We start from the raw sequence: 19,662 nt of genomic DNA, 5'->3' as shown, positions 1-19,662 counted from the left end.
ACACCGTAACGCCTTAGCTATGCAGAACAACCTTGTGTCGAGGAGAGTGTCCATTATGTGAGATCCATGCTTGAGGATGCTTGCGCAGGCGCAGGCGCAGCTCTTGCTTTGCCTCCACGTCGCGGCCCCATGGCACCCCTGGCCTTGGGCTTCACCTTGCGCGCCTTCTCTTGAGCAGCTGCAGCAGCCGCTGCCTCAGCCTCCAGTTCCGCCTTTGTCAGGACCTTTGGCTTCTTGATACCACTGACAGCCTCTAAAAGCTCGTCGTCGCCCCATTTGGTCTCCAACCTCGCAACCTTTTCAGCCAAATCCACCACGGGCTTCTCCTCCTCGGCCCCATCAATAGCGGCCTTCTTCTTCTTCTTGTCCTCGTCCTCCTCGTCGGCCATGGGCGCCGGCTTCTCTCCGGGCGCGCGCATGATGAGACTCTCCTGGTAAATCTCCCAGGCGGCCTCGTTGTCCTCGTCCGTGTACTTTAGCTTGCGCCAGTTCTCCATCTGCACGGAGCGGAGGCGGTCGGCCATGGTTTCGCTCTTTGCGGTGGCGCCGTCCTGGGTCGTCTTGATGGTCATGTGGATCGCGCGCGCGGCGGCCGATTGGGGACCGGGACCGCCTGCTCCTAATCCTCCGGGGCCGCCTGCTGCCGCGGCGGATTCCTTGGCTGCTGCGGCGGAGGCGTTGCGCTCTTGTTGGGCTACGGCGTCGACGTGGTGGAGTTGGGGGCGGAGGTGGACGAGGTTCGTCACGGGGGTGAGGTGGAGGTCCTCTGAACGGGGTTACTTGTCAGTAGACTGAAAAGCCGAGGGCTGGTAGGAGAGGGAAAGGGGAGAGAGACTCACTTCCTTGGAAGACGCCAATCATGTACTGAACCTCCTTATGGTCAGGACACTGACCGCCGAGCGTCTGCGTACGGAGGACCTTGTCCTGGCGCACCGCCTCGGGCCACTCGAGGTACAAATCATCCTCCAAATCGGCATCGCCGCGCCTCTTCTGCCTGGGCGGCGGCGCGCCGACGCCGAAGCCGCCAGACAGGCCGTGTGTGCCGCCGTTCTTGGACTCGAGGCTGGCTTTCAGCTGGCGACCCCACTTCATGCCCTTTTCCTTGTCGTAGGACTGGGTGTAGTCGAGGGGCACGTCGACCTCGACCATGCCGGAGTGGCCCTTGAGGCGCATCTCGGTCGGGGCGGTGGTGCGCGGGTCGGTGCGGTTGGGTTGCTGGAGGACCCAGAGCTTGCGGCCCTGGGGGAGGGAGGGGTTGAAGAAGACGTCGTAGTAAGCGACGACGGGGTCTGGGTCGAAGGTGTCTTCGGTTGTGGGCTCCATCGTTGCTGTTGGGGCGGTCATTGTTGTGGTGTTGGTGTTTTGTGCGATTGGGTAAGGTCAATTCGTGACTGTTGTCGCCCGAGGTTTGCGGTTTGAGGTCGGGAAATTTTTGGATTGCGCCGGTGAGTCTACCTTGAGGTACCCCACGGCGGGATGGACGTCAGTTCTTATCGATAAGAGTGCTGGAGCTCACCCGTGTCCGAGGTGGGGGACGACCTTCCTCCTCATAGCTTCCTCCTTCTACTGCAGCCTCCTTTTCTCAAAGATTCACAAGTTGACTACATGAAGAAGGCTATTCCTTTTTTGGACCATTGTTCATTTCATCATAGCATAATACCATAATTTTATCAACTGAGCAAAAGGCCCCAATTCTTTGGCAGAGGAAATGGAATTTAGCCCTCGTCAACTTTGCTGGACCATTGCGTATCCACAGCCAATTATGCCGGAACAGAGGAGCTGTTATATCGCCTTCACATTCAGTCTATTACGAACGCTGCAGATTGAAACTCTCCAGAATTTTGCAAGGCAAGCTCAACAATATGGGATCATCTGCCGCATGAGTAGTCTGAAGGATCTCTCTAGTTCCTCTCCGGCATGATACCTTGTGCTTCCAGTGGTGAATGTCCAAGGCTGTACGTCAGTCGCATTGGCTGTAGACAAAAGCTTCATCACCGTATCAGCCGGTGGATTGGCTTGTGACTTCATGGCAAGCACACCCTTGCTTTGCTGTCGAAAGTGTTGCGCTCATCTGCTGCGGCGAGGTTGGGTTGGAGCGACTGGACATTACGTGCCGGCCTTATGAGAGGAATGTAGTTCATGCAGGCTACCTTCAACGGATTGAGCCCTACAAACGAATCAACGGGTGCAATTCTGAGTTTTAGTCGACGGATAGCTCACGATCCTTGGACAACTGGCAACGCTATGTTGCCGTCTAAGCTGGTTCAGGCTAACATCGAAGTAGCGCTGATGAGAGACACTAGCAACCACGTGAAGACTTACACGCAACCCAGCTTCATTCTTGGTCATCTACCTTAAGACGCGAGCACAGCCCTTTGGTTGAAAGCTTCAGAAATGTGACCAGAGATCATTATGATCTTACGCAGAAGCCATCGATAGCCTCAGATGGCGGCCGAAGTCCCAAACTCACTGAACTGGGTGTCTTTCGTGACGGGCATTCTCTCCTTCGCCCTCACAACTCTCAACTTGATAGCCCTTTACGGCAACTTTGTCGCGACTATCAAATCGGCTCCCAATGAAATACGAGATTCACTAGGAAACCTTCGACAACAACTCTGCGAAGAGAGACAGGCTCTCCGGCACCAGTCACGAGAAATCCGCACAAAGACGAAGCTGCGCCAGCACATCCACAAGCTGACTGACAGACACGCCAGCCACGAAGCCCACAACGCCCTCTCCTATGCTGAACAGACGCTTCCGCTTCACTACCTCACCCTCCGCGACCTCTGGCGCACCTTCAAAGAGCTCGAGCGGCCGTTCCTCATCGCGAGCGGGTACCGCGCCGAGGCAATCCATAACGGGGCGTCGTGGGGCGAGGCGGATCTCGACGAGAAGGTCAGGGCCGATTTCGAGAAGCATGGGGAGCAAGGGAGTTTTGCGGACTGGAGTGCGATTTACAAGTGTGACTTTGCGCACCGGTTCATTTGGTGGCAGATCAAGGATGATGTGAAGAAGCTTGGAGACGAGGTAATGCGGATTATGGCGAGGAGGACGGAGAGGGAGGTGACTTATACGCGTATGATGGTGAAGCAGATCTTTCAGGGCGACGGGCCGGCGCAAATCGTTGATGCGCGTCCTCCAAGACGGCCTCCTGGTGGAGGAGGAGGTGGTGGTGGTGGTGGAGGAGGGGCCAGAAGGCGCATGAGCTGGGGAACTGGGCCTGTGAGACGGAGTCCGATCCCGATGAGACGAAGTCCTGTTCCGGTGAGGAGGGTTCCCGTCCCCGTTCCTGTAAGGACGTCACATCATGATCGATACAAGAAGCACGACGACATAAGCTTGAGCTCTTCTTCCTCCTCCAGCACAAGTAGCAACAGGGACAACGAAACAACGAAACGGGGCACGGATATGCCGAGACGAAGCAGTCCGGTATTCAGCGAGCATAGACACAGTCACCCAAAGAGCGATGCCGCTACTGTTGGGAAGCATCAGCATCGTCCTGATCATCAGTCACAGACGGGAAGCAATCGATGGGAGCAGTTCCGCGGCAGACCTACGCGGCAGTATGATATCAGGGAGTACTTCGAGAGTCGGGGGCGGGATCATTCGAGGATCATTGAGGTGATTGCTGAGAGCGAGGTTGACTATTTTTCACCTCGGTCACGGCACAAGAGTGATGGAAAATGAAGGAACTTTGTAATGACTTGTAAATTGAAGACAACTTGAATCACTAGGCTCTGGGTTCTTCTATATGTTCCAAAGCCTGGATATAATGTTGTCAATTGAAGGGTGGATGAAATCGAGTTACAGGATCTTAGAGAGTGTGGCCGACAGAATAGTCCCGATATGCGGTAAGATTCAAAGCAGAGAGGCAATGATATGACCGCTACAGGCTATTCGACCCTTTGCAATTCTTTTCAGATGAATATAACATGGCGGGCGTATTGATACTCCTACTACCTAGCATGTCATGTCCCACCAATTCATCACTGCCGCCAAGATCCCTTAAGCATCCATTGTGGCAACACGACTGTGTGATCGCGCTCCGAGCCAGTCGCCCTGTTTTCATCACCTTTAGAGCTCAACATCTCCGTCCTGGCCGATTGGATTTTTGAGAAGGACTCTTGATCGTCCGCCAGAGCCTTTCGAATTCTTTCGGCATACGCCATATAATCGTGTTTTGTATCCGGGACCGGGATTAGATGTCCGTGTAATCGTATCCACACTACAAGTTCGTAAGGTGTCATGATCTTGAAATTGACCTTGTCGGGAGGAAGTCTAGCTTTCAATCTAAGATAGTGCCTCTTAACGGATTCGAATGTCTTCCAGGGAGCGGATGATTCAGGTGGCACAAAGTCACGCGAACCAATTTGCTGCATTTCCTCCTCCTGACTATATAAAACCCTGTTCGGGTTTCAAATCGAGGCTTCTTGTCAATTTGAACAGTGGAAGGATTCTTACAACGTCCGCAGATTATAGGGACGGTCTGGGTATCGCCCATCGAGACATCTGTGTACCTCCAGAACTGATCACGGGATTCAGTTCCGATTCCATCACTTTTGCAGTGCTTGGAAAAGTCGCTGAGTTGTCTCAATAACCCTGGGATATGGTTTAAGGGGCCAGCAGTGTTGAGTCCCTCCCAAGGGTAGGGCTGAACTTCACAATCCGGGGGCAGCCTTTGAACTAGCTCTGCCTGGCGCAAGGTGCGAAGAACTGTTGCTGCGTACTCCTCAACAATTGTCAGCAGAAGTCGATTCTGACGCTTCTCAAACTCTGTAGTAGGCGGCATTGTCGGTAGCTGTGCAAATATCAACCACGCATCATATGTTCCATTGCGAGCCCAGAACATGTAGTGATCTGACGGTAACCTATTGAGCTTTGCAAAATTTCGCTGTATATTACTTCGGTTGCTTGTATGTTGCCGAATACGCGTTCTCAGTGCCTTCGATTGACCGGCATAAATGCCAGCAGTGCCGCTCTCGTTCCAAATGACGTGGAGATAGACTGTCCAAGGGCCAACATCATAATCCGAAGGTTCGTAACGTTCAATTTGGAGTATGGATGCGAGATCGACCCTGTTGCTCTGCATCAGAGCAAGGAATTCGGGGTTGATGGCGTCTAGAATTTTGGATCGAAGGCTACGGGCACCTCCTGCTTCTCTGAAATGGATGTCGGGACTTCAGGACTCGTCCGGATGTTGGGATCTGTATGGGTCTTCCAGGTCTTTCAGAATGTGGTCGAGTACTCGCAAGTATTCGGGTGTTCTTCGATGGATCACTTCACTTGGCTGTGGGAAAAGTCAGAAACGGAGGCAAACTTCGGGGCCTCCGAAGAGTTGCCAACTTACAGACAGGGTGGACTTCTGAGCCACATCAAATCTTCGTAGGCTTGTTTTCTCGGTGTTGATAGTCTTGGGCAAAGCCTCCTGTCGCTTTGCTGGGGAGAACACGGAACCTGACCGTGGACTTGACTGACGGAATTGTCGGTTGCGAAGGGCACGTAGCCCGATTCTTAGCATCTTGCGACGTTGAATCCCTTGAATTGACGGAAGAGAAGGGGCTAGGGAGTCTGGCTTTAATGTAATAGCTGGTAGATCGAAGAGGCTGGTCCATGTGTTGGCTCTCATGCCAGAACCTACGTATCATTCGATGAACCTTCCTCATTGAGGTCTTTCGAGTTCTGGCCATGTCCCTCAAAGAGCAGTCTAGTTTGTTGAAGTTGAAATGGAAAGCATTCACTTAAAGAGGATAAGGTTGTACAAGAATCTGCTCCCTGTGACAAGTGCAGGACTCAATCTCGCAATGTTGACATCAATACAAAGGTGAAAAGAATGGCGCTGCCGTGTCTTGAGTAGCTCAAAGAGCCTTCAACTTACATCGCTATTGTAGGCTGCTTTCAGTCACCTAAATTCAGAGCTTCTGCGTGATCATGGAATCTGGAAAGCATTGTCGGCCGGTGTAAGGAAGGGCGTTAGACTTTTTTGTCAGGCTACCCCTTCACAAACACTCAGAGATGATACTGGAACTTGACCTCATCCTGTTATTCTACTTCGCCATTAACTTAGTATGGACCCAAGTGCGCAGTGATACTAGAACGAAGGCGCTCATTTATATCACCTGAAGGTAGGCTGTGTTGGTCTCTTATGGGCTTCTACGGAAACTTTCAATCTTTCTGAAATCTCAATCCTGATGTCACTGTCAACTCCTTCACATATTTGAAGACTCCAATAACAGGGACAACAAAGCGCCGCCTCCAGCCGTGTATCCATAAGCTATCAAGGCTTATCTTGAAACTTTCCCAATGCCTCTTTGCCAACAGCACCACTGTCAACTTCCCCACTACCCACAGACTTGACACCCGAATGCGCATTATCCGGCTCTCCAGTCACCTCCTCCTTGACAGCCTCCATCGCCTTCTTCTTCTCCTCCCACTTGAAAGCAAAATGAATACCAACAAAAATGACAGCAGAAACCAACGCGAAAGCAAGGTAGAGCTTTGCGCCGATACGCCAGTGCGGAGCCTCTGATGCCGGGAACGCCGCAATGGGGATGAAGGCGCTCATTATGTAGGCGAGGACGGTCCCGCTGGCGAAGAGGACGGTGCGCACCTCTGGCTCGGCTTGGAGGTGAGCGGAAGCCCAGGAGCATAGAAGCATCGTAGAGACACTAATGATAGTAAGAGTGGCATTCCGGGGGTTTATATATAGGGTTTACGTACGCTCCGATGTAGTTCATGTACCAGCCAGCCATGTAGGCTTGTTGGTTGCTTGGTCGTATGATGAGTATGATCTGTGAAGTGATGTTGATGACCTGTGGCTTGTTAGCCGAGTGAAGCAAGAATTTTGCAGGAGAAAGACTAGTTTACCGAGTGAAGAAGTAAGAATGGCAGTCGAACGCCAAAGTAATCACTTAGGCCACTGAAGAGCATCTCTGCCACGAGTTGGACGGCTTGACCGATGATTGGCAAGTAGTTGAGCATGGCGACAGAGCTAGGAAGACGGTTAGCGCGCCTGAGGAGTTCAAACTAGAAGGATTGTACTTACTATTTGACTGCTCCATCTGCGTTCTTCAATGATTTGAGCCACAGATTAAAGTAGCTAGCCGGCGTAAAGTTACCGCCAATGGGCCAGGCGACTAAGGCACGTTATGTCAGAAGAGATGCTCAAGACTCTTCTAAGGGGGGGGGGTTGCTACTCACTGGCGAATGCCCACAGTTGCCAGAAGCTAAAGCATCGCACGAACGACTTGATCGTGATGCCGATCTGAGGCTTGCGGCCGACCCTGCGGGCACGGGCAAGGGCGATCTCGATGTGCTTCGGCTTCAAGTAGAACTTTGCGAGGGGATTCAGACGCTCGGGCTATTGGAGGGATTAGCACTTGTGTATTCGGGATTTAACAGGGGGACGTAAGGAAACCACGAGGACTTACGTAGCCAGGAAGAATAAAAAACGCAGCGAGAGCTACAGCTATCGTGCAAACACCCTAGGAAGAAGTCAAGTCAGTCGATGCGAATACCAGTTGCAAGGTTTCCGCCGCAGGTTACATTGATGATAAACGCCCAGCGCCAACCAGAACGTCCATGTAGACCCTCAAAGTTTGTTGAAAGCGCCCCTTGCATCGCACCAGAAAGCATTGCCCCAGCCGGCTGAGCAATATTGTACAAACTCATGCGGAGGGCCACCTCGTGGGGCATGTACCACTGACTGATTAGGGTAAAGTAGCCGGGCCAAGCTGTGCCTTCAAAGAAACCAATGAGAAAACGGAGGCCGTAGACCTAGTTCGGAGTGAGCGGTGCGATTTGATGGCGGTGCAATGGGCTTGGGATGGGTTACCTGCTTCGAGCTGGTGACCAGTGAGAGGCAGCATGTGAGAATGCCCCAGATGAGCTGTTGCTGTTAGTATGGCGTTGTTTGAAATGCCTCCTGGATAGACTTACTTCGCATGCCGGCAGCCATTTCGAGGGGCCAAAGTGGGAGATGATGATGCACGAGGGGTACAACATAATCATGTACCCGATACTGCATGTCACAGAAATATTAGAACGCCTCTTGATGTCCAGTCGAACGCACTGACTGACTTAAAGAATGTCGTAAAGTAGTTGAGCTCGTTTCCCAAGAGATCGAGGTCCTCCTTCATCCCTGAGACGTACGCATTGCTCTATAAAACACCGTGTCAGTAGCTGTAGTTGCCAGATTGCACACGAACTGGGTTCGTACGATATTTGTCTGATCAATGTATCTATCATGAGGTGTTAGCTTCCGATCTGCCCAGCGGAAGCTTAGTCTATACTCACTTGAACATGTAACCCAAGAACCCGATTGTCAAGAAGAACAAGTCCAGACGCCAAAGCTGTACACTGGTTCAATTACTGCACTGATTACACAGAGCATGTCGGGAACCTACGAAAGCTCTCTCCTCCTTGGGATCGATATCGTCCTTTGGATTGCTCGCGACAGGGGTAAGAACATCTTCAGATCCGGAATCATTGTCTCCTTGCCGGGCCGGGGGCACTTCAGCCGCAACCGGTATTGGGGTTTGTTCTGGAACTCCCATCTTGGTTCTGTTGCAGTCGAATGACAGGCTGAGAAAACTCAACGTCTTTGGAAGCAGGGACTACGCTTGTGGATTCCACTTGGCGTGGAATGTAAAACTCGACGATCAATCGAGGGCATACTTATAAGATCCAACAAGCCAATGGCTACGGCAGAGTCCCGCGAATCCTTCATGATGGTATCAAACTCAGAGGCAAAGACGTGCTCTGCATGGTGATGTGCGCTGGTGGAGCATCCCGACGACCTCGGACTGAGGGGGTTGACTACGATTCACGTTGCATGCTATCCGTAAAGGGTCCTATAATGCTACCTAAGATGTGCATTGTATAGGATGAAGCTCATTAGAAAGTCATTCGTGGTTCTCAGTCGGAGACTGTCCGTCAGTCATACTAGCGCCGGCTATATGTGCCGAAAACCAGAGGGGCGTTGCCAGCAATTTTGCGACATTGACAGGGGAGAAGACGTGATGCGCCCAACGCACACCACGGCCAGATAAGCACCAGCGACTCTCCACATATGCCTCGTCGCCGGCTTCTGTGATAATTGAACGTGTGTTTCCCCTGTCGCAATGCCGCCGCGACATATGATCCCTTGAGGCTTCCTGCATGGCCGTGTCGGCGAGAGCCCGACGCTCAGCACCTGCTCATGCGTAAGCATGCAAGTGTCGAGCTTGCAGGCTCTTCCGTCGGCAAGAAGGGTTCATGCATATCCCCAATTGGAAGAGATTTCGTTCTCCGAGCCCTAGTTATCAGGAGGTAGTCGGGCAGGGACCGTACGCTGAGGTGTAAAGTCTAGAGCCTGACAGCTCGCCGTTGCTCAAGAGTAAGCCTCTCCGGCGGGGATCGAGTCTTATGTTGGGTCTGGGTGACTCGCCTTTTGAGCGTACTTTTACGTTTTCAGACATGCGCATACTTGACATCATGTAGATGATGCTGCTGCGTTGATGTGGACTTTCACTGGACATGGCTCTAGGAAAGAAAACATGCTATTCGTATCTTCATGAGAAGTAAGAGTCCTGAGTAGAGGGCGGCGAGGATGGAGCTTTGCCTTCCTCGATCCAACACTCGAAAAAGAGGGGTCCAGCTTCAACTGAGCGAAGTGGTGTGGTAGAGGCGCCTCCAATATTTGCGCCTGGCACCGGGTTCATCCTTGAGGCGGGCTGAAGCGCGGGTTCGGAAGGAATCCAAGGCTGAGGGTGCTGCATCAAAGTCAGTACATATCAAAGGTAGCTGGCAATAAGGGGTATGATGCCTACCCCTATTGGCGCCGGTGACTCGTCTCGTAGCTCGACAGCCATTGTGAAGGTACACCCCTCTGGTAGTGGCCCCTTCATCTCGGCGGCATAAACCAGACGTCTAAGAGCTCCTCTGTACGCCTCGTTCACATCGACCCAGTTCACCGAGCCGTCATCATCGTCTTCCTCCCGTCGCTGGAACCTCTGCCCCTGACCGAGCCTCTCCTTGCCCTTGCCCGTAGCCCAGACTGGGAAGTTGGTGACGTCAAAGACCCATCTCTCCACAACAGCCATAGTCTCTGCGGCATGAATCACAACACACACTTTGGAGACGGTGCCGAGAGCAATTTGATCCTGTATCGCAGCGAGGGCCGAGTTGATCCATTCGCACAGGGCTGGATGCCGGGATTGAGGTACTGGCAGGTTGTGGGCTTTTGTCATGAGAAATGTCTGTTGCGGGTATAGGCGCCTGTAGTACAATATTGTGTGTATTGTGAGTGTGAGGAATGTTGTAAACGAAGTCAAGATGGTGTTTGCCTGCGGCCGCGGGATGGCCACTGGTGCTGCAGAAGCCGAGTCTGGCCTCGAACTAGAAGACATGGTTCCTGATGAGTCTCTCGAACGTCCTCGCTAGAAAGACAAGATATCGATGGAATGGCGAGATGAGAGCTCGGTTTCGTTCGTACGGATCCTCCTGAATCAGTAGGGCGCAGGGGAGGACAGAAGTCGCGGTGGTGATGAACGAAGCGCGACTAGGGAGGATGCGACCTTCACGCCATGTCACATGCTTCATGAACGAGCACGTGACTCTCTGTACGGGCAATCCAGGCACCAGGGAGGCAGGCGACGATTGGTTGCAGGGTGCGGGGCCGGTCCACTTATAGGGCTGAAGGCAGCGAGTCTCTGACGCCACTCTGCGAACCCCCCGTGCCCCCCAGCTGCGACCCAAAGCTTGGGGATAGCTCCCTCCTGTCTCCCGGGACGTTTCTACACTTCGTCAATCACTCAGCATCCGTCTGGACAGCCCAACCCAACAGCAGTGAACGAAGCCCAACGCCGTCTAAGCCTCACTCGCAGTCTACTTAAGCGTTGAAGTTTCTCGCAGACGTCTTTTCGAATCTCCCTCTTTACAGACACACATACGTAGAGCTCAGGAATCTACCCCTCGTCACCACAACCCCGCCATGGCGAATCCACTCACCTCGCAGCCCGTGCTGCAACAAATGGCAGAAGCCCTGCCTACCCATCCCAAGGGCGACACCACCTCCGATATTAGCAGCGGCTATGAGCTCCCCGCCCTCCTCACGCATGCCTGTATGGCTTCTCTCAAGTTCCGTCTATTGGGCTTTGACGAGGAGAAGCGGATAGGTATGGCTCTTGACGTTGATAAGCGTGCCTCAGACCTCCAGCTAACACCCACCGCAGAAGAAGAAGTCCAAAGCCTTGCCCCGCGTCTACCAGCATCATGGAACGCCGGCTATGGCTCTCTCCGCTTTGTCTACGCCCACAAGCAGTCGTCCATGACGTCCATCATTCGGATTAGCAAAGTTGGCGGCAAAGTCGAAATTAGCGGCCTTGCCGTTGGCCACGATGTCATCCACAGGTTCGAAATCACGACAAAGGATGTGGTCAACAACTCAAAGCTGCCTTTGCGCATCACCCTCACCGAGGACGGCTCCGAGGACAGGACCGACCTGGTCGAGAAGCTCAAGGAAGCTTTCGTATCAGAGTCTGCCATCACCAAGCTCATCGACCAGTTCAAGACCGAAATCATCCAAAAGCTCATTCCCAAGTTGCAAGCTGAAGGCTACGAAGAGTCGCCCGACGACAGGGACGCGGCGGAGAACGCCCAGAGAGAAGGCCGCGCTCAGGCTGGTCGTCCCGGACGGCCGTTACCCGGTGATCTGCCGGATCCCGCGCGCCCATACCCGGTCAATGATCCTCTCGCCCAGCCTCCTAGAAGACCCATTCCTGCCGGAGACTTCCCGCCACCTGGGTTCGAAGACGAGTACGAGATTAACAGACCTCCTCGCCCGCTGGCGCTTCCCGGTCGATCACCCTACAACATCGGCCATGACGACCTCAACCCGCCCGGTCTTGGTCCCAATGACCCGCTGAGAGCATCTTTCATCGGTGGCGGCGGTCTCCCCCGACCCGGAGGCGGCGGCGGAATGCACCCCACCTTTGATGACCCCCTTTTCGGAGGACCGGGTGCGCAAGGAGGCGGCGGCTACGATCCCCAAGCGCCACCGGGTGCTAGATGGGACCCCCTTGGTCCGGGTGGTATGCCCAGACACGGCGGTGGACGCGGAAACCCCTTTGGAGGCTCGGGAGGGTTCGGGGATGGATTTGGTGGAGGATTCGGAGGAGATATCATCTAAACGACCATCACTGTCGAGGAGATTGGTAACCAATTCAGACTGTCTCGAGTAGTTGTAATTGTACGCCCGTAATGAGATATGACAAAATGTCTAAATTTGAATCAATTCCCCCCTTCAAGACTCCTTCCATCTAGTGACCATCTTTGACTATCGTGATTATGCCAGAGTCTATGCGAACCCCAAAGACGCCTCAGGTGCACCCAAGTACGTCCACCGCAACTTCTGCACATCGTAACCATCGACACTTACAACCCGTTCCTCGCCCGGCACCACATCGAACCCATTGTCACTCAACTTCATCCCGCGCTCTTCCTGAATAATAAACCCCTTGACCGGCCTATCCGCAGAGACAACCAACGCCCCATCCCTCACCTCCACGCGCACCTTGCGGTCCGAAAAGTCGATATACTTCAACGGCTGAGGCCACGCCGTATCCTCCGCCACAGCCTCCCCATCAACAAACAACGTCGCATGGATCACAAACGGATCATCCTCCTCCGGATAAAACGACACACTCGCGTCCCCAAACTTGTCCCCCACGGCCTCGACCTTGCACTTCTCAACAACCTCCGTCGTCGCGTTCGCCTCGGCAACAACCTTCTTCTCAACCCTCCCTCTCACCTCCTTTCCAGTCTCAATAGAAATAAACCGCACCACAAGCTCCCCAGCAACGGCATCAACCTTCCCACTCGCAATCCACACCTCGTACTCCGTCCCCCTCGCCCCGAGCGTCGGATCAGCATGACACTTAGTCCACTCATCAACCCTCCTCCCAACACCGACATCAACCCCCCTCAACGCCCTCCCAATCGCATAAAAAGCAGGCTTCCTCACAAGCCAATAATCCACAATCGCCCAGCTCACTGTCGGCCAGCAATCATTCAGCTGCCACACCAGCGCGCCGCCACATCCTCTCTTTCCTGGTGTGCCCCAATCCCGCCGCCAGGCCTTGTACGCGAACGTCATGGTCTCGGACTGCATCAGCTGCGTGAGGTACGTGAAACACGCGAGATCGTAGCGGACGCGGAAATTCTCGACAATGTACGTCATCATCCGCCGCTCGTGGTCGTAGGCTTTGTTGCGGAAGTCGAGGGCCATGGAGCCTGGGCGGCGTTGCGCGGGGGAGGTGAGCATTTGGTTCGTGGTGGTGAGGTGAGGGTAGCCTTCCATGCCGAACTCGGAGACGAAGCGGCCTGTTAGGAGGTGGGATTCTTGGTACTTGTTCATTGCGCCGTGCCAGACTGGGTTGAGTGTGTTAGTTTGCGTGTTCCGAAAACTTCCAAGGAAAGGGGGGAAACTCACTATTCCACTGATGAATATCCCCAACCGTCGCATCAGCAGTCGGCTTCCCATCACCCCACGGACTACTCGGATGATACACCGCCCACGGGCTCTCCTCCTCCACAATCTTAGGCAACAGATACTCATACAAATACCTCGCCGGAAACCCGGACCTCAACCACGACTCCGGGTCTTTATCCTCCTCAAACCGATACTCAAGCTGATACCTCTCCTGCACCTGATAATCCTCATTATTCCCCGCCCACATCACAACACTCGGATGCCGCCTTAACCTCTTCAGATTCTGCCTCGCCTCGGCCTCGACGCTGGCCAAGAAACTCGGATAGGTCGGGTAACTCCCGCACGCGAAGCAGAAATCGTGCCACACCAACACGCCCAGCTCGTCGCATGCCGATATCAGCGCCGAGGCCTCGTAGACGCCGCCGCCCCATATCCGCAGCATGTTTTGGTTCGAGGCGGCGAGCTGGGCGGCCCAGGCGCGGTATCGTGCGTCGGGGATGGCGGCGTGGAAGCTGTCTGCTGGGATCCAGCAGGAGCCGCCTGCGAAGATGTCGGTGTTGTTGATGCGGAAGTAGAATGATTTGCCGGGGGCGTCTGGTTCTTGGATGAGTTGCGCGCGGCGGAAGCCCGTTTTTTGGGTATGGGTTGCGAGTGGGTGCCGTTTGTCCGGGACGTCGGAGGTGTGGTGGAGGGTCGTGGTGATTGTGTAGAGCGTCTGCGGGCCGTAGTTAAGGGGCCACCACAGCCCAGGCTTCTCAAGTCGAAAGTCTGCTGTGGCGATACCGTCCTCCGCAACAGCTATACGCTTCTCCAAAACGACCTCGTCGTCGAGACTGAACGTCACCGCAACCTCCTCTGCTCCAGACCCCTGCGTCGTGACGATAATCTGCCCAGAAACACTCTTCAAATCCGGACTCACCTCGCTCTTCACCCACACATCGTCGATCCGCGCAACATACCGCTCCAAAAACACAGGCTTCCAGATCCCAGCCGTGACGAGGATCGGACCCCAGTCCCAGCCCCAGTGATACTGCGCCTTACGAACGGGGATCCGACCTGCCTCCGTCTGCCGGGCGATGAACCTGTGCTCGTGAGAATGTTCCTCGACGAGCTGTCTGCCGCGGAGCAGAGCCGAGTCAAAGACAATCTCCAAGAGGTTGGTGCGGTCTGCGCCGTCCGTCTTGAGGTGTTGTGAGACGTTGACGCGGTGGGAGAGGAACATGTTGTCCGAGGCGAGGATTTGGTTGCCGTTGAGGGTGATTGTTGCAAAGGTGTCTAGACCTTCGAAGACGAGGTCTGTGGTTGGCGTGGTGCCGAGTGCTGCTGTGGTTGAAAAGTCTGGCGGTGTTGGGAAGGCGAGGCGGTAGATCCAGGTTTTTTCTGCGACCCATTGGACGGCGAGTTCGTTCATGTCCAGGAAGGGGTCTGGGATTCTGTTGGTGGTTTGTTAGATTGTCTTTGGTGATGGCTGTGAGTGTAGGAGAGGGTGAAGGGGAGGGGGGGTTCACTTCTTGTTTGCCAGCAGATCGACGTGGACTTGGCTGGGGATACTAGGCACAGGAAGCCATGCCTCCTCCTCCGAGGCGTCATCTTTTTGTTTGAATGTCCAGCTTTTGCTGAGCTCATGCCTGATGAGAGCCGCCATCTTGACTGCTCAGACGCAGAGGTTTGTACTGTGTAAGATGCAGTATACCCTCTCGGTGTAATGTGCCTCACCAAGAAACAAGATCACGGAGAAATTATGAAACCAGAAAAAGTAAACGACGTGACTTGCGCACTCTTATATATAAAACCCTCCAAAGCTACGATGTTCCCTCTTACACGGCCCGACTGAAGACCGGGGGAATCGGGGTCGTCTTCCGGGGGCACTTGACCCCCCACATCTTGAGGAGCTTCACGTCAGCCGGTTGGGTTACGGCGTCGAGACAGTGCTCGGGGTAGCACCGTCCGGAGCCGAGTGAATGACGGGCTACCGTGGGAAGTGCTGAGGAGTTGAAGTGGTCCGGCTAAAATGGTGGAGGAGACGGAGGTTTAAAGTCCCCCGTGAGATCCACTTTTGACGCTGGAGACGGCGATTTGAAGGCCCGGTGGCTTGGATTGGGGCTTCGGGGGTATATGTGCCCGATCACCAATTACACTTGCAACTCCAGGATAGAAGTTGATCTTTCGGATGGGAGATATTTCGGATGAGAAAAGGCATCTCATCTAATTTGTTATACTTTGTCATGTTGTTCCATTCATTTTTGCCTCTCGCTGGAAAGCGTCATCGTATATAGCTTCGTTTCCAATCCACATAAAACCTGTTCATCACTTCAACGTATGTATCTCATCAACATTCTCAACCCTTGCTCTCCCCAGTAAACCTCCCCATCCAGTCAAAAACAGTCTTATGCCAAACCAGCGAGTTCTCCGCATTCAACACCCAATGACACTCATCATCAAACGTCAAGAACCGCGTCTTGACGCCCTGACACATGAGCGTGTTATACGCAGCAATCCCCTCCGTAATAGGACACCTATAATCCTTCTCGCTGTGAATAATCAACGTCGGCGGCGCATGCCTCCAATTCCTCAACAGCTCCGGCCTCGCCGGGTTCCACCGCTCCATCTCCTCGGCATTATCCCATAAAAACGGCGGACCCCCAAAATCCGGGCCCCCGTCAACGACGTCGCTCTCCAGCATGAAGACGGGCAGACTGAAAATGCCGTCGTGCCAAATGGCGCAGGAGAAGCGGCGGATCAGGTCGTGCCCGTTCATCCAAGAGATCATGTACCCGCCGTACGAGGCGCCCGCGATGATGGCGCGGTCGTGGTCGAGGTAAGGGAGCTGTTTGAGGTGGTCCATGAGGCGGACGAGGTCTTGGTAGGGCGCGCCGCCCCAGGAGCGGTAGATGCGGGCTGTGAAGTCGACGCCGTAGCCTGTGCTGCCTGCGATGTTGGGGGCGATGAGGACGTAGCCTTGTTGGGCCCAGAGGGCCATGTTCCACTGTTGGTAGGTATTAGTCAAAGGTTGGTATTAGAGAGGCAGGCGGAGGGATTTGGCTTACCCTTGTCGACCATGAGTCCGTCCAAGCTGATTCCGGCCCGCCGTGAGGTAAGAGGACCCAGGGATACTTCTTGGTTTTGTCAAAGTTGGCTGGTTTGATGATGAAGGAGTGCACGATGTTGTCATCTTCGCCTTCGTACCAAAACTCGGAGACCATGCTGTGAGACAGCCCGTACTTTGCGCCGTGTTTGGTCGCTGACGACACAACTTTTGGCGCCGTGTTGAGGGAGACATCGAAAATCCGCCACAGACTACTGTCAACCATGCTATTGCTCGTCACCAAGACTTTCTCATAGCTGCCCTCCTTGAGAGGGTAGAAAGCCGAGACGACGCCGCTCGACGTCAGCGATGTCGCCTCTGCACCGTGACGAAGCTCAACGTGCGACAGCTTCACCCGTCCACAGTCCTCCGTCTTCAAAAAGATGGCATCAGAGCTGCCCGCGAACTCGAAACCACTGGGAGGCAGACTCGGGCCCTTGCCGAAGACCATCTTGTGTACATCGTAGGCGGCCAAGGAATCAATGTAGCCCATGTACAGTCTGGCGTCTGCAGGGTTGCTGTGCGGCCTGTGCAGAAAGGCAATCTTGGAGTCGTCGGGCGAGAACCTCACGTTGGAGTAGTATGCCTTGGCCTCTGATATGCCCATGACAATGGGCATCGGCTTGGTGTTGGCGGCGGCCGTGAAGGATTTGAGGGGGACGTAGTAGACGTGGGAGACGTCCGCTTCCTCAGGCTTCAGTCCGGGGTCCTCGGCGATGAAGGCGATGCCCTTTTCGCTAATGTCGAATGCGTCGGTAGGGTCGTTGACGTCGTACCTGCCCAGTGGTGCCTCAAGACGGGTGTCCTTGATGACGTTTTGGAGCTCGCCTGCGACTCCCCATTTGCCGTGCGCGTTGACGAGAGTCGAGTACCAGAGAGCGTATTTGTGAGGTTTCATCAGCTCGTTCCACTAATATCAGGTATTAGTCGCGACATGTCACCGATTTCACCCACCCAAGCCAACAACTTACACGCCTCATGTGATAGTCATCAAAGATCCGCCCCGTAGACCTCTTCTCCACGATCTTGTCATTGAACAGAGACCCATCGGGCCCAACCAACCCAGCAACGACGAACCCGACACTCCCATCACCCAGAGCCTTAACCTTGAGCGCGCTGATGGGCGCATCGTACTCGGCAGCGACGTAGTGCTCCTTGGCCGGCTCGGCGCCATTGGCGATCCAGATCTGTGTGGTCCCCTTGTCGCCGAATTTCAAGTAGACGACCTCGCTTGCCGTTCCCGGCAGCCACAGGGCTTCGTGGACTTTGTCGTCGTCGGTGAGCTGGTCGGAGGCGCCGGACTCGACGTGCATGAGGCGGACCTCCTTGAGAGTCTTGTTGTCCTCGAAGCTGTGGCTTGACTGGGTGTAGAGGATGAGCTTGCCGTCCGGGCTCGGGACGGCGGCGCCGCGGCGGGGTGCGCTGAGGAGTACCTCGGGGGTGAATTCCTTTGCCACACGCATGTTGGAGAGGCGGATAGATTGAGACTGCGAAGGAGGTTTGTAGATTTGGGATTTAGATGGTATTTCACAGCCGAGAGAGGAAATGCAACGCGATGATATCGATACAGTGAGATGGAATCAATTGAAACTATTGTCCTGGCATTTTACTGCGAGAGGATGAGACGTGGTTGAGAACGGCAGCAGTTTACCTACCGCGGTACTTAGACGTACGAATAAGGGTGACGCATGCTGTCTCCAGGGACGCGACAGCCCTTGCAGGTCGACAGCTTAAGCTTCCAAAGTTCCATTGGATTTGTCCGATTGCTTACCTTCCTGCTTGGGCCTTGGGGTCGTTTGGAGACGGCGAGCATCTAAGCCAACTCTGGAAGTAAGCACGGTATCCGTAAGGTACCCAAGGTAAGTACGGATTGGATGGCATGGGATGGGATGGATGGTACTTGTGCGCTGCGTTGCACATGCTGGTGCCTGTTTGGCGTACGGAGTCGAGTATCTGTTTTCGCATAGAGATGATTAATTGAGTAGGGTGATGGGTAAGCAAGCACGCAAGCGAGAATGGATCCGATCTTTTGTCAAAGGATTGCCGTGCTGCTTCTTCGTCTTCTTGAAGCTTAACCCAAGGTTTTTGATTCGGATTGAATAGCTTCGTCCCGGAGCAAGATGTCAATGTCCAGAGTCCATACAGCTGGAGAGACATTCGCCAAGGACTTGTAGGTACGTACTTGAACCTCGCGGCCCCCCGGCTTCTCATGCGAAAGCTTAGCTAATCCACGGTATCCACTCATTAGGTAAGGTACATAGCACCCACTGGTCGGGTCGGGTACGTAGCGTGATCCCAATCATCCAACCCCATCATCCCGAGGTCGGGTGGGTCCATGTTCGCTCCCCCGGAAGGAAACCGGACGGCCAACGGGAGAGTAGCCGACGAGGGGACCCACTCTTGGAGATGCCTCTAGGCGGATGTCTTCTCTCGTTTGGTCATTTTAGGTGCATGCCCGAAGCGAACAAACACTCACGACACTCAAAGTCATGCCATCATGCGATTTCCGGGATTGCATTACACAAGGACCCACATGAACATATGTCAGGCCAACGCGGACGGTATCCGTGGACCATATGGAGTATCCGTACAACACTTGACGTGACTTGGTGGAGGTTTCCTGTTGATGGGACTATCGCTAGGGACCATCCCCATGTGACCCCCACCAATCACCAAAACGAGCGTCTCCCTTGGTGTTTACTGGTCCCATGTCTCCCGAGTCCGACTCACATCCCCCAGCTCTCCCAAAAGTGCGCCAACCCCCCGACCCCCAAAAAGGGACCCCCCCCCCATTATTTACAGTGGCTCGGGATGGGATCATGCGATGGAGACGTTGGAGAGAAAAACGCCATGTCCGTCCAACCTACAGGAACTCCTGGAACGACCGTCCCAAGGACTGATAACACGCCAGAAATTCATACGCCCATGTCTTGCTTAGGTAGTTGCTCGAGGTACCTTATCATACTAAAGATGTCAAAGCAAAGTCACATTGCACCAATATCTCCCTCCAGAGGTACGGACTCACGGAGTACTTCGTACACGTTCAGACTGTAAATACAAGGGCCCATTCCTCGGGCCCCATCGTACCGACTATCTCCGACTTCGGTCT

At 54.2% G+C, this 19,662-nt stretch overlaps 7 protein-coding genes across 7 annotated transcripts; 2 read left to right on the top strand and 5 right to left on the bottom strand.

Moving 5' to 3' along the window:
• Nucleotides 1–53: 53 nt before the first annotated feature.
• Nucleotides 54–1,323, bottom strand: BDP81DRAFT_465557 (DNA-directed RNA polymerase III complex subunit Rpc37; the record flags this gene model as incomplete). Its single annotated transcript, XM_060594291.1, has 2 exons — nucleotides 54–766; nucleotides 840–1,323. 2 exons carry the CDS (start codon nucleotides 1,321–1,323, stop codon nucleotides 54–56), a joined length of 1,197 nt encoding a protein of 398 aa, XP_060439047.1.
• Nucleotides 1,324–2,207: 884 nt separating this feature from the next.
• On the top strand, nucleotides 2,208–3,687 carry BDP81DRAFT_385066 (uncharacterized protein; the record flags this gene model as incomplete). Its single annotated transcript, XM_060586967.1, has 1 exon — nucleotides 2,208–3,687. The coding sequence occupies exon 1, from the start codon at nucleotides 2,446–2,448 to the stop codon at nucleotides 3,685–3,687; it is 1,242 nt and encodes a 413-aa protein (XP_060439046.1). The 5' UTR covers nucleotides 2,208–2,445.
• A 2,587-nt stretch (nucleotides 3,688–6,274) lies between these two features.
• Nucleotides 6,275–8,552, bottom strand: BDP81DRAFT_399677 (major facilitator superfamily transporter; the record flags this gene model as incomplete). The annotated part of the gene is made up of 13 exons (XM_060588604.1): nucleotides 6,275–6,665; nucleotides 6,718–6,809; nucleotides 6,865–6,988; nucleotides 7,043–7,133; nucleotides 7,198–7,357; nucleotides 7,428–7,481; nucleotides 7,543–7,773; nucleotides 7,832–7,885; nucleotides 7,936–8,017; nucleotides 8,077–8,156; nucleotides 8,216–8,237; nucleotides 8,299–8,348; nucleotides 8,403–8,552. The coding sequence occupies 13 exons, from the start codon at nucleotides 8,550–8,552 to the stop codon at nucleotides 6,275–6,277; spliced, it is 1,581 nt and encodes a 526-aa protein (XP_060439045.1).
• A 996-nt stretch (nucleotides 8,553–9,548) lies between these two features.
• On the bottom strand, nucleotides 9,549–10,385 carry BDP81DRAFT_465554 (HORMA domain-containing protein; the record flags this gene model as incomplete). Its single annotated transcript, XM_060594290.1, has 2 exons — nucleotides 9,549–9,749; nucleotides 9,807–10,385. The coding sequence occupies 2 exons, from the start codon at nucleotides 10,383–10,385 to the stop codon at nucleotides 9,549–9,551; spliced, it is 780 nt and encodes a 259-aa protein (XP_060439044.1).
• A 584-nt stretch (nucleotides 10,386–10,969) lies between these two features.
• Nucleotides 10,970–12,166, top strand: BDP81DRAFT_332973 (PI31 proteasome regulator N-terminal-domain-containing protein; the record flags this gene model as incomplete). The annotated part of the gene is made up of 2 exons (XM_060585632.1): nucleotides 10,970–11,153; nucleotides 11,211–12,166. 2 exons carry the CDS (start codon nucleotides 10,970–10,972, stop codon nucleotides 12,164–12,166), a joined length of 1,140 nt encoding a protein of 379 aa, XP_060439043.1.
• Nucleotides 12,167–12,334: 168 nt separating this feature from the next.
• On the bottom strand, nucleotides 12,335–15,113 carry BDP81DRAFT_332870 (family 2 glycosyl hydrolase; the record flags this gene model as incomplete). The annotated part of the gene is made up of 3 exons (XM_060585624.1): nucleotides 12,335–13,407; nucleotides 13,469–14,901; nucleotides 14,977–15,113. 3 exons carry the CDS (start codon nucleotides 15,111–15,113, stop codon nucleotides 12,335–12,337), a joined length of 2,643 nt encoding a protein of 880 aa, XP_060439042.1.
• Nucleotides 15,114–15,806: 693 nt separating this feature from the next.
• BDP81DRAFT_332960 (prolyl oligopeptidase) lies at nucleotides 15,807–18,016 on the bottom strand (the record flags this gene model as incomplete). Its single annotated transcript, XM_060585631.1, has 3 exons — nucleotides 15,807–16,454; nucleotides 16,516–17,463; nucleotides 17,525–18,016. The coding sequence occupies 3 exons, from the start codon at nucleotides 18,014–18,016 to the stop codon at nucleotides 15,807–15,809; spliced, it is 2,088 nt and encodes a 695-aa protein (XP_060439041.1).
• Between the last annotated feature and the right edge of the window lie 1,646 nt (nucleotides 18,017–19,662).

Source organism: Colletotrichum phormii, assembly GCF_030913505.1.
Source record: "Colletotrichum phormii strain CBS 102054 chromosome Unknown BDP81scaffold_31, whole genome shotgun sequence".
NCBI lineage: Eukaryota > Fungi > Ascomycota > Sordariomycetes > Glomerellales > Glomerellaceae > Colletotrichum > Colletotrichum phormii.
This window is presented reverse-complemented; position numbering and strand designations above follow the sequence as displayed.